This window comes from Oncorhynchus kisutch, linkage group LG7 (assembly GCF_002021735.2).
Source record: "Oncorhynchus kisutch isolate 150728-3 linkage group LG7, Okis_V2, whole genome shotgun sequence".
NCBI classification, from domain to species: domain Eukaryota; kingdom Metazoa; phylum Chordata; class Actinopteri; order Salmoniformes; family Salmonidae; genus Oncorhynchus; species Oncorhynchus kisutch.
The window spans coordinates 53418414-53431306 of NC_034180.2; the positions used below are offsets into that span (position 1 = coordinate 53418414).

The window sequence follows — 12893 nt, forward strand, 5'->3', positions numbered from 1 at the left end:
GTATGTAGCCTGTATGAAGCCTGTATGAAGCCTGTATGAAGCCTGTATGTAGCCTGTATGTAGCCTGTATGAAGCCTGTATGAAGCCTGTATGTAGCCTGTATGAAGCCTGTATGAAGCCTGTATGTAGCCTGTATGAAGCCTGTATGTAGCCTGTATGAAGCCTGTATGAAGCCTGTATGAAGCCTGTATGTAGCCTGTATGAAGGCTGTATGTAGCCTGTATGTAGCCTGTATGTAGCCTGTATGAAGCCTGTATGTAGCCTGTATGTAGCCTGTATGTAGCCTGTATGAAGCCTGTATGTAGCCTGTATGTAGCCTGTATGTAGCCTGTATGAAGCCTGTATGTAGCCTGTATGAAGCCTGTATGAAGCCTGTATGAAGCCTGTATGAAGCCTGTATGTAGCCTGTATGAAGCCTGTATGAAGCCTGTATGAAGCCTGTATGTAGCCTGTATGAAGCCTGTATGAAGCCTGTATGAAGCCTGTATGTAGCCTGTATGTAGCCTGTATGTAGCCTGTATGAAGCCTGTATGTAGCCTGTATGTAGCCTGTATGTAGCCTGTATGTAGCCTGTATGAAGCCTGTATGTAGCCTGTATGAAGCCTGTATGTAGCCTGTATGAAGCCTGTATGTAGCCTGTATGTAGCCTGTATGTAGCCTGTATGAAGCCTGTATGTAGCCTGTATGTAGCCTGTATGAAGCCTGTATGAAGCCTGTATGTAGCCTGTATGTAGCCTGTATGTAGCCTCTATGTAGCCTGTATGAAGCCTGTATGTAGCCTGTATGAAGGCTGTATGTAGCCTGTATGTAGCCTGTATGAAGCCTGTATGAAGCCTGTATGAAGCCTGTATGAAGCCAGCGATTTACATGAATTATTTTGTTTATATGGACATTGTTTGATTTGCTCTTCTGTCACCAGATTTTCAACACAAGATCACCGTGCAGGCCTCTCCCTCTCATGATCGATGCAGGAGTTTACTGGGTAGTCTCTCCAGCCCTCCCACCAGTCCCCAGGCCCCGTTACTACCACGCCTCAGAGCCATACAACGTAAACACTATATAATATTTATATTACCTTTGACCTTTAGCAGAAGGTCTTATCCTGAGTGACTTACAATCAGCTGATACTGTATTATCCTCCTAGGTTTGGGTTGACTATTGACCATATTTACAGTTCAGCACATGTTCTGTATTTTTGTTTAAACCTTTATTTAACCAGGAAGGGCTCATTGAGATTTAAAATCTCTTTTTCAAGAGCGTCCTGGCCAGGATAGGCAGCACCAAGTCATTACAAAAATGACAGACAAAACTACAAGTAATCTAGTAAAAACCATTGAATTCACAAGAGTATAAAACAGCTAATTAAAAACATTGACAGGTCAGGGAATCAGTCTCAAGATCGTTATCAGAGATGGGTATTATTTGGAACCATTATGTATTGTTATGTAATGTTTATTTACCATGTGTAACGAAAACATCTTACTAACCACAGCTCTCATGACAAAAAAACTCATTCCATGTTTTTGAGTTTTTTTTGTAAATGTAAACTTCTAAAATGGAGTCTTGTTCCGTGTTTTTTGTAAATGTGAACTTCTAAAATGGAGTCTTGTTCCGTGTTTTTTGTAAATGTGAACTTCTAAAATGGAGTCTTGTTCCGTGTTTTTTGTAAATGTGAACTTCTAAAATGGAGTCTTGTTTTCCAGTGACTCCTGGAGGTGAGGGGTGTAAAGGTTGGGGCCGGTTGGATGAGGAGGAAGAGAAGAGAGGCTCCAGGAAGAAAGGCCGTATCAGGGGCTCACACAGAGAACACAGTGATGATGAGAGGTGAGAGGAGGGGTGAGGGAGGGTGAAGGAGGACCAGGGTGGGGCAGGGTGAGGGAGGGTGAGGGAGGGTAGGGCAGGACCAGGGCGGGGCAGAGTGAGGGAGGGCAGGACCAGAGCGGGGCAGAGTGAGGGAGGGTGGGGAAGGACCAGGGCGTCTAACCTGATCGCATACATGTTTGTGCTGTCTTGCATGCAACGACCAGACTACAACAGACCTTAACATGCCACTATTTAGTGGTTCTCTATAGCTCTTTATCTCCTGCCCCTACCAGCATCAAGGTCCCTCAGGAGGGGAACAGACAGAGGTCCTGCAGCGCCCCAAATCTCCGCAGGTCACCGAGACACAGCCCTGCCATACCAGGGGTACCCAGCCTCACTGAGATGGGTAAGGACTGAAATAAGATTATCATAGATGGGTAAGGACTGAAATAAGATTATCATAGATGGGTAAGGACTGAAATAAGATGATCAGAGATGGGTAAGGACTGAAATAAGATTATCATAGATGGGTAAGGACTGAAATAAGATTATCATAGATGGGTAAGGACTGAAATAAGATGATCAGAGATGGGTAAGGACTGAAATAACATCAGAGATCGGTAAGGACTGTAATAACATGATCAGAGATGGGTAGGGACTGAAATAAGATTGATACTGATAGCCTAACATGCTGACCAGATTGCATGCATGTTGATTTTTGTCCACCCACACCAGACGCGATATGGACACGGAGATTGAAATATCAAAACGAACTCTGAACCAACTATATTAATTTGGGGACAGGTGGTCGAAAAGCATTAAACATTTATGGCAATTTAACTAGCTAGCTTGTTGTTGCTAGCTAATTTGTCCTGGGATAAACATTGGGTAGTTATTTTACCTGAAATAACCAAGGTCCTCTACTCCGTCAATTAATCCACAGAGAAAGGGTCAACCTAGTTTGTTTCTAGTCATCTCTCCTCCTTCATGCTTCTTCTTCTTCTGTGGTCTTTATATGGCGGTTGGCAACCAACTTTAAGGTGCAACACCACCACCAACTGGACTGGAGTATGGACCTCAGTTCATCTTTCAATCACCCACGTGGGTATATGCTCCTAAAAACCAATGGGGAGATGGGAGAGGCGGGACTTGCTGGGCATCAAGCGTCACAAATTGAACCAAGTTCTATATTAGCGCCTGGCTACGCAGACGCTCGTTGACGCTCTCGCGAGCAGTGTGGGTGCAATGATTGAATAACATGTATGTGTACAAATATTTTTTTGCAACGCTCGAACACGCGACGCAAGCAGTGTGGTCAGCATGTAACAGAGCTAGGTAAAGGACATGTACCTTAGCAACAATAATGTAATGTGGTGAAACCCTCTCCTCCCCGTAGAGAATGAAGACTGCTGTTACACCACTGACCCAGGGGCCAACGCATCCCCCAGCCAATCCTACCTCTGCATCCCCTTCCACAAGGAGGGGCCTGTTGCCGATGGTAACGCAGGAGGAGGCGGGGAGTACTACCCTAGTTACCGTAGCACCCAGGCCCCGGACACGCCCCCCAGTAGGAAGAGTCCTGCCGGGCGGGGGAGGTCAGAGCTGGTGCTACTGGGGTGTGGGGCCTTGCTGGCTGCAGTAGGACTGGGCTTCAATATGACGACTCTGGCCCAGCCTGGGACTGGTTCTGGGTCTGGGACTGAGGGGGCTGGGGAAAGCAGCAAGGCACCTCGCTGGGAGGGATTCTTCCACCGTACAGGGACAGGGGGCCAGAGACGGAGCACCAGTCCCCCCACACGCAAGCTCTTCAGGCGGGGAGGGGACAAGGAGAGCCCCCTGAAGCACTCGGTTGCCCTGGTGACGGAGCGGGTTGGAGGCGGACTGTTTCCGTCCTCTCTCACACTGCTGTCACTGTCGTCTGTGTCGGACTGTAATTCTACGCGGTCTCTGTTACGATCTGATAGTGAGGAACTGTTGGTCTACCGCACTGCCTCTCCCCAGGCCCCTGTTCAGCCTGCTGTCCAGCCCCACACCTCTGTTCACCCCCAGCCCCAGCATGCCTCACTCAACCCCTTGGTCAACACACACCTGGAGAGCTTCAAGCGTCACCCTCGGCAGTCCCTGACCCCGACCCATCTTCCCTCCGCTCCTTCCTCCTCACGTTGTCTACACCGTACTCCCTCCGACGGAGCGATCGAGACACGCTGCCCTCCAAACTATATCCACCCTTTTCCTTTACCTGTCAGAGCAGCTCTGGAGCCTTCAGGTATCTTTACTGTTCTCCTACAGACGGTTTGTTGTTGATCTGCTCTAGCTATATGGCCTGATTCATCCTGTCTTAATATCCCTAGATGTTCTACAACTGATTTTCCTTTTCTCTATTCTCAAACAGATGGAGGTCTCAGGGGTCTTAGTGACAACGTATCCCAGGTTCCCCGGTTGCCAGATCCAAATCTGGTGTTTCCCCCTACACCGCGCCGCCGCTGCCCTCCTGAACGACCCAAAACCCTGGACTTCCTGGTTAGACCACGTCCCTCGCCACGGGTACGCTGCGACGTCTTCCTGGGCCAGTCACCTGGACGGGGCAGAGGAGGGGGGCAGGGCAATGGAGAGTCCCCAGCCCACACCACCAGCACAGACACCCCTCCCACGGTGGAGTTTGGCAGGGACATGACCGTGCTTCCTACCCCCTTGGAGCCCCCGACACCATCCCCAAGGAGGGGACACAGTCTGGAGGCCCCGACGCCCTCACCAAGGAGGGGACACCCACTGCTAACCCATCACATGGAGCCCAGAGACATGGAGGTACTAGCCACCCCCATGGAGCCCCCTTACGCCTGCTCAACCTCCCCGCGGCGGAGGGGGGACAGTCTGCTGGACCAACAGGACGAGGAACAGTGTCTGGACCCAACCCTCCCACTCTGCAAACCCGAGTCCCAGTTTCCCAAATGTTCCCCGTACCGCTACCGGCCTGGGTTCTTTTCCTAACCTGGTCCAGTCTAGGTTCTGGTCCTCCTCTGGTCCAACCTGGGTTCTGATCCTAACTCGGTCCATCTAGCGCTACCAGCTTGGGTTTTGGTCCTAACCTGGTCCCTCTAGCGCTATTGGCCTGGGTTCTGGTCCTAACCTGGTCCAGTCTGTGTTCTGGCCCTAACCTGGTCCAGCCTGGGTTCTGGTCCTAACCCAGTCTCCGTACTGCTACCAGCCTAACTTTGGATCCTCTCTTAAAAACACCAACAGAATCCTTTCCGGGAGTCCTAGAAATACACCCAGCCCACACTGTTGCAGAGGAGGGGAGGAGGACTGGGCCAGCCAGCCCACACTGTTGCAGAGGAGGACTGGGCCAGCCAGCCCACACTGTTGCAGAGGAGGGGGGAGGACTGGGCCAGCCGGCCCACACTGTTGTAGAGGAAGGGAGGAGGACTGGGCCAGCCAGCCCATACTGTTGGAGAGGAAGGGAGGAGGACTGGGCCAGCCAGACCACACTGTTGCAGAGGAGGAGAGGAGGACTGGGCCAGACCACACTGTTGTAGAGGAAGGGAGGAGGACTGGGCCAGCCAGATCACACTGTTGCAGAGGAGGAGAGGAGGACTAGGTCAGACCACACTGTTTTAGAGGACAGGAGGAGGACTGGGTGAGACCACACTGTTGCAGAGGAGGAGAGGAGGACTGGGTCCACTATTAGGCTCTAAGGCTATGGATTGTTCATGTGACAACATTATATTTTAGTCTGGTCTGAGGAGTTCTTCTCTCACTGCAGACAGGAACCCTATCCGGAGCAATATATTTAGGAATCTGGGACATTGAGGTTTCTGCATCATGATGCATTTTAACATGACACTACCACATTCTATAACAGCCATATTATCTCCCCCATTAACATGACACTACAACATTCTATAACAGACATGTTATCTCCCCCATTAACATTACATGGAGAATATTTAAACAATGCCACTGAATGTCTAGAATTTAAAACAATATTCAACCTTCTAAAAGTTTGACCTACTCTTTAAATATATGGCTCTGGTCCTGTTTGTCCATTATGAAAGTGGAACTGGCAGCTAATTTGAGTTACTTTGCAGATACGAAACAAACAGACAATCATAATATCAGTCAACAAATATCAACTTCCCGGTTCATGCTACAAAACCAACATTAGAAGAGGTTTAAAAAAAAAAAGGTACTATATTTGACTCAATGACTCCATGACGTACACTAAGGCATTGTTGTCAGAATAGATGGATGCAGTTCAATGCATGATTAATATAATTCACCAATACATTTCTTGGTGGTCATCTGCCTCCACCCATTCATCTGCCTCCACCCATTCATCTGCCTCCACCCATTCATCTGCCTCCACCCATTCATCTGCCTCCACCCATTCGGGATGCACTGTTTCAGTTTCAATGACTCGATATTTGACAAAAACGGACTAATGTAGCTAAGGCTAATGACAATACAATCAAACTAGCAAAGGGCAATGGTCACAAGTGAATCATAACATGGCTAATAGGTTAGCCTATCTATTGATAGTGCAAGTTAAAAACACAGGGCCTGACATTAGCTAGCTATCTGCTGGGAGGATATCATGTCATTGGAGGAGTGAGTGACCTCTTTACCACCCCCCCCCCCCCCCCCCCCCCCCCCCCCTCCCCATCCTCGTGTTTCGGTGGCCACAGCTCGAGAGACACAGGTGTCATTTGGTTAGCTAGCAAGAAATAAAAAAAATCGCTTCGCTAGCTAGCTATGCTGAACTTGAATGACTGGTATCCAGTTAGCATATCTCTTGCGTTTGTAAATTCACTCTGGCTATCTACTCCGATTTTAGAGCACTCTCGTCTGAGTGAATTGTCTGAGAGCGCAGAATAACTGATGAATGCCCGCTGAATATGACCGGTGTCGGTAAACTTTGGCAAAAAATGTAATTAAATTGTTGCCAGCAGCACAGTTAGTCACCAACGCTCTGGATAACATGAAAACAGCCTAACCAGCTCTGCTATGGAGAGTTAAATGGTCAGAGAGAGGTGTTCTCTCAGTTGTGTCTGGAAGTAGCTATCAAACTAGCCAAAATTAGACAGTTAGCTTGGATGCTTGACTGCGGTTGTGAGGAACGCTCGGATCAACCCTCAGCAACAGCGTTCAGTGTTATTAGTACAGTGTATGTTTGAAGAGCGAAACGCTCTGAATTTACGAACCCAGAGCGCACGCTAACACACTGGAGGCAGTTTACGAACCCAGAGCGCACGCTAACACACTGGAGGCAGTTTACGAACCCAGAGCGCACGCTAACACACTGGAGGCAGTTTACGAACCCAGAGCGCACGCTAACACACTGGAGGCAGTTTACGAACCCAGAGCGCACGCTAACACACTGGAGGCAGTTTACGAACCCAGAGCGCACGCTAACACACTGGAGGCAGTTTACGAACCCAGAGCGCACGCTAACACACTGGAGGCAGTTTACGAACCCAGAGTGTCATAGATCAAATGGGTGGGAAGGCAAGTTCCCATTCAGTTCTCAAAGCGTGGGTTGGAACAAGCATGCGTCAATCGGCAGGCATCCTGCAGAAGTACGAGCAGGCTACTATTCCCCATCGTTTATAGGTGCAATTCTGACAAGCAACTAGCTGAAAAATGTTATCTAATGTTCCCTCTTTAGACTTGAGCTCATCTCGCTCTGGCTAGCATTAGTTGTTGATCTTGTTGTTGATGATGTGTATAACTGAGGGAGAGAGAGAGCCTATCTTTTCTTGGATGTTTTATCAATTGGACTGTAAAGTTCCCAAATGTAAGAGGACTCCTGTGGTATTTTATATATTTACATAAATCCTTTCAGGTGTATTTTGTGTTTTTTTGCGAATGAGATGTAATGATCTCAAGTCACACTGTTGCTACTGCCTGTAAATACACAGTCCAGTTCAAAGTGAATGATGGCAGACCCTACTTCCTGTAAACACACAGTCCAGTTCACAGTGAATGATGGCAGACCCTACTTCCTGTAAACACACAGTCCAGTTCACAGTTAATGATGGCAGGCCCTACTGCCTGTAAACACATAGTCCAGTTCACAGTGAATGATGGCAGGCCCATATGGCTTATTTGCATAAAAGCCTACTGTAGCTCTGATTGGCTATGGCACACCGGTCTGCATTGACTCTGGTCCTGGATGAGACAGGTGCTTTTAATGAGGGTTTTATTTACTGCAGTGTCTACTAATTGTCCAAAACGCACGGCTGCTTTCCCACTCTATGTTGATATAGAATTTTCACAAATGCCTTACTCTACGTCATTCCTAAACATTCTATGATTTTATGAAAACCTGAAAATGACGATATCTAAGTGCTTGTTTGTCAGAAAATGTAAAAAAAAAAATAATAATAATAATAAATAAAAAAATATTCTTCCTGGGGGTGTATATGAACAGATTGTAATACGATTTCCTGTTGTTAAAAACACTGTCAGTTCCACTTTAGGCTTACTGTAAATCCCTATGACAATGATGATGCTATGGCTGGAGTTTCTCTTGGCTGGGATAATGGCTTGGATCCAGCAAAAGGCCTAGGGCGCTGATAACTTCACAAAGCTTTACACTTTTTATTTTGTATTCAAGAGTTCAAGATTGTGCATTTTCTTAATAAACAAAGTGCACTTTTTTTGGGGGGGGGGGGGGGGGGGGGGCAGCATCATGAATGTAAAGCTTGTTTTTGTTTATTAATTTATCTATTTGTTCAGTGATATGTTATTGTTTTTGTTTATTAATTTCTCTATTTGTTCAGTGATATGTTATTGTTTTTGTTTATTAATTTCTCTATTTATTCAGTGATATGTTATTGTTTTCTGCAAGCAAAACAATCTCAACTTTCTCCCGTGTCACTTGATTGATTTGTATCTCGTCACTCTTGAATGTTTTCTGGGCTGCTGCTTGTGTTGCAGTCACACTTTCTTCTGTTAGATCTCTGTAAGTATCAAGCACTCTATATTTGCATCCCAAATGGTACCCTATTCCCTATATAGTGCACTACTTTAGACCAGAGCCCTATTCCCTATATAGCGCACTACTTTAGACCAGAGCCCTATTCCTTATATAGTGCACTACTTTAGACCAGAGCCCTATTCCCTATATAGTGCACTGCTATAGACCAGAGCCCTATTCCCTATATAGTGCACTGCTATAGACCAGAGCCCTATTCCCTATATAGTGGTACTACTATAGACCAGAGCCCTGTTCCCTATATAGTGCACTGCTATAGACCAGAGCCCTATTCCCTATATAGTGGTACGACTTTAGACCAGAGCCCTATTCCCTATATAGTGCACTACTTTAGACCAGAGCCCTATTCTCTTTACTTTATTCTCTTTCTCTCTCACCACAGGGCTTCAGTAAAATACACCACCAACACCACAGGGCTTCAGTAAAATACACCACCAACACCGCCCATCACCACAGGGCTTCAGTAAAATACACCACCAACACCGCCCATCACCACAGGGCTTCAGTAAAATACACCGCCCATCACCACAGGGCTTCAGTAAAATACACCACCAACACCGCCCATCACCACAGGGCTTCAGTAAAATACACCGCCATCACCACAGGGCTTCAGTAAAATACACCACCAACACCGCCCATCACCACAGGGCTTCAGTAAAATACACCACCAACACCGCCCATCACCACAGGGCTTCAGTAAAATACACCACCAACACCACCCATCACCACAGGGCTTCAATAAATACACCGCCCATCACCACAGGGCTTCAGTAAAATACACCACCAACACCACAGGGCTTCAGTAAAATACACCACCAACACCGCCCATCACCACAGGGCTTCAGTAAAATACACCACCAACACCGCCCATCACCACAGGGCTTCAGTAAAATACACCACCAACACCGCCCATCACCACATGGCTTCAGTACAATACACCACCAACACCGCCCATCACCACAGGGCTTCAGTAAAATACACCACCAACACCGCCCATCACCACAGGGCTTTAGTAAAATACACCACCAACACCGCCCATCACCACAGGGCTTCAGTAAAATACACCACCAACACCGCCCATCACCACAGGGCTTCAGTAAAATACACCATCAACACCGCCCATCACCACAGGGCTTCAGTAAAATACACCACCAACACCGCCCATCACCACAGGGCTTCAATAAATACACCACCAACACCGCCCATCACCACAGGGCTTCAGTAAAACACACCACCAACATCGCCCATCACCACAGGGTTTCAGTAAAATACACCACCAACACCGCCCAACACCACAGGGTTTCAGTAAAATACACCACCAACACCGCCCATCACCACAGGGCTTCAGTAAAATACACCACCAACACCGCCCATCACCACAGGGCTTCAGTAAAATACACCACCAACACCACCCATCACCACAGGGCTTCAATAAATACACCGCCCATCACCACACGGCTTCAGTAAAATACACCACCAACACCACAGGGCTTCAGTAAAATACACCACCAACACCGCCCATCACCACAGGGCTTCAGTAAAATACACCACCAACACCACCCATCACCACAGGGCTTCAGTAAAATACACCACCAACACCACCCATCACCACAGGGCTTCAGTAAAATACACCGCCCATCACCACACGGCTTCAGTAAAATACACCACCAACACCACAGGGCGCCCATTAGTGACATGTATAGCTATAACCATATAGATATAAATATATCTCTATCAGGAATTGGGTCAATTCCATTTCAATTCCAGCCAATTCAGGAAGTACATTGAAATTACAATTCTCTTCAATGCTTTTTTTCAACAAGGATTTGGAATTTGGGAACTTGATTTTTACTTTAATGAATTGACTGGAATTTAAATGGAATTGACACCAACCCTGATCTCTGCAAATATAATGCTCTGATTATGCTTATTAAAAAAACAAAAACGTTGTATGTACTTTGTCTGAGGCCTGGGTATGTCTGATCGATGAGAATTATCACCAGAATATGTGCTGCAGTTGTTCAAGGTGAAACCTGTCTATTTGTATAGCCTGTTTGTGCTATCATACCAACTCTTTGGCATTCATTGTCAATGCCAAGAGGACAACGGGGTACAAAGCAGGATCCATCAGATCAAACCTAAATATTCCGATTTTATATATATATATATATACTTTCTATTTCTTTTTTTTCTCCCATTGTGTTTTATATATATTTACTATGAGGTTGGAATAATACTGTGAAAATCGTGAACATGATGATAATGCATTTTTTTTTTTGCGTGAGAGCTGTTTGAAAAGACCGCCTGAAATTGTCAGCCCGTTTCGTTCCCATGGCGACGTCGGTAAAAAAAAAAAAAAGCCCCATTTAGGCTCGTCCAATTTGTCCCCTCACTCAGACCACTCTCAGACAGTCCTAGCAAAACTCTTTGCTTAAGAAATTGCTCTTTGACCAGTTTTAATTGAAAACAATCCCAGTAAGGTACTTCATTGTTACCTAGAAATTATTTGATTTTGAGATAAAAATTGGCTGCATTGAACCTTTTAAATGATCTAGAAAATCAATAGTTTTTTTTATGGTTGTTTAACAAAGTTAGGGGCAGCAGGGAGCAGAGCGGTTAAGAGCATTGGGTCAGTAACCGAAAGATCGCTGGTTCGAATCCCTGAGCCGACTAGGTAAAAAAAAAAGTGTCAATGTGCCCTTGAGCAAAGCACTTATCCATAATTGCTTCGGTAAGTTGCTCTGGATAACAGTGTCTGCTAAATTATGTAAATGTTAGCTGGCTAACTCATATGGCCTGCTAAAGTATTATGCCCTATTACCTGGGACCACTAGGCTAGGATCTATTGTCCATAGAGAAACATCTGTATTGTACATTACTAACGTGTCTCATAAGCTATTGTTGAAATCATTTGGAGATTTGATTCAGTGTGTCCGTCGTGTTTTCGCGACGAATTTCACTGCATTTTGTCTTGACTGACCAAACCAACCGAAAACAGGCCCTGGTGGCATGTCATAGTTTTTTAATTATATTTTATTAATTAATTTATATTTTTCTTTATTTACAATGTATTTATTTTTGATTCTTTATTTATTTTTTGTATTTATTTTGTTTTCGCTTGCTTTTGAAAATGTCTCTCGAATATTAGTTTTAAAATGTTCAAATGTTTTTTATTGTGTCTTGTGTGTTTTAACTTAAAAGGGGCTCTATCATTAAGCTACATAGCAGTGGGAATGCAGTGTGGAGAATGTACATAACAACTGACTGTTCTGTTCTATTTAATAATAATTAAACCAACCTGGGTGCTTTACTCCAAAGATGTATTGTTCCTGGATTAATGATAATATTATATATATTTAATTTATTAATAATTAACCATATGAACATGGTTGGGGAGCCCTGGACTAGATACAGTTGAAGTCATAAGTTTACATACACTTAGGCTGGAGTCATTAAAACTCGTTTTTCAACCACTCCACAAATTTCTTGTTAATAACAAACTATAGTTTTGGCAAGTCGGTTAGGACATCTACTTTGTGCATGACACAAGTCATTTTCCCAACAAATGTTTACAGACAGATCATTTCACTTATAATTCACTGTATCACAATTCCAGTGGGTCAGAAGTTTACATACACTAAGTTGACTGTGCCTTTAAACAGCTTGGAAAATTCCAGAAAATGATGTTATGGATTTAGAAGCTTCTGATAGGCTAATTGACAACATTTGAGTCAATTGGAGGTGTATCTGTGGATGTATTTCAAGTCCTACCTTCAAACTCAGTGGCTCTTTGCTTGACATCATAGGAAAATCTAAAGAAATCAGCCAAGACGTCAGAAAATAATTGTAGACCTCCACAAGCCTGGTTCATCCTTGGAAGCAATTTCCAAATGCCTGAAGGTACCATGTTCATCTGTACAAACAATAGTACGCAAGTATAAATACCATGGGACCACGCAGCGTTCATACCGCTCAGGAAGGAGACGCATTCTGTCTCCTAGAGATGAACGTACTTTGGTGCGAAATGTACAAATCAATCCCAGAACAACAGAAAAGGACCTTGTTAAGATGCTGGAGGAAACTGATACAAAAGTAT

At 45.4% G+C, this 12893-nt stretch overlaps 1 protein-coding gene across 1 annotated transcript in view; it reads left to right on the forward strand.

Annotated features, from left to right (window-relative positions):
- The window catches only part of map3k9 (mitogen-activated protein kinase kinase kinase 9), a 40607-nt gene extending 32170 nt beyond the window's left edge, over nucleotides 1–8437 (forward strand). The window contains exons 8-12 of the mRNA XM_031829330.1: nucleotides 920–1048; nucleotides 1704–1824; nucleotides 2097–2209; nucleotides 3200–4069; nucleotides 4196–8437. Of these exons, the coding sequence (XP_031685190.1) occupies nucleotides 920–1048; nucleotides 1704–1824; nucleotides 2097–2209; nucleotides 3200–4069; nucleotides 4196–4791 (1829 nt within the window). The 3' untranslated portion in view covers nucleotides 4792–8437. The remainder of the gene's footprint in view (nucleotides 1–919; nucleotides 1049–1703; nucleotides 1825–2096; nucleotides 2210–3199; nucleotides 4070–4195) is intronic.
- The last annotated feature ends 4456 nt before the right edge of the window (nucleotides 8438–12893 follow it).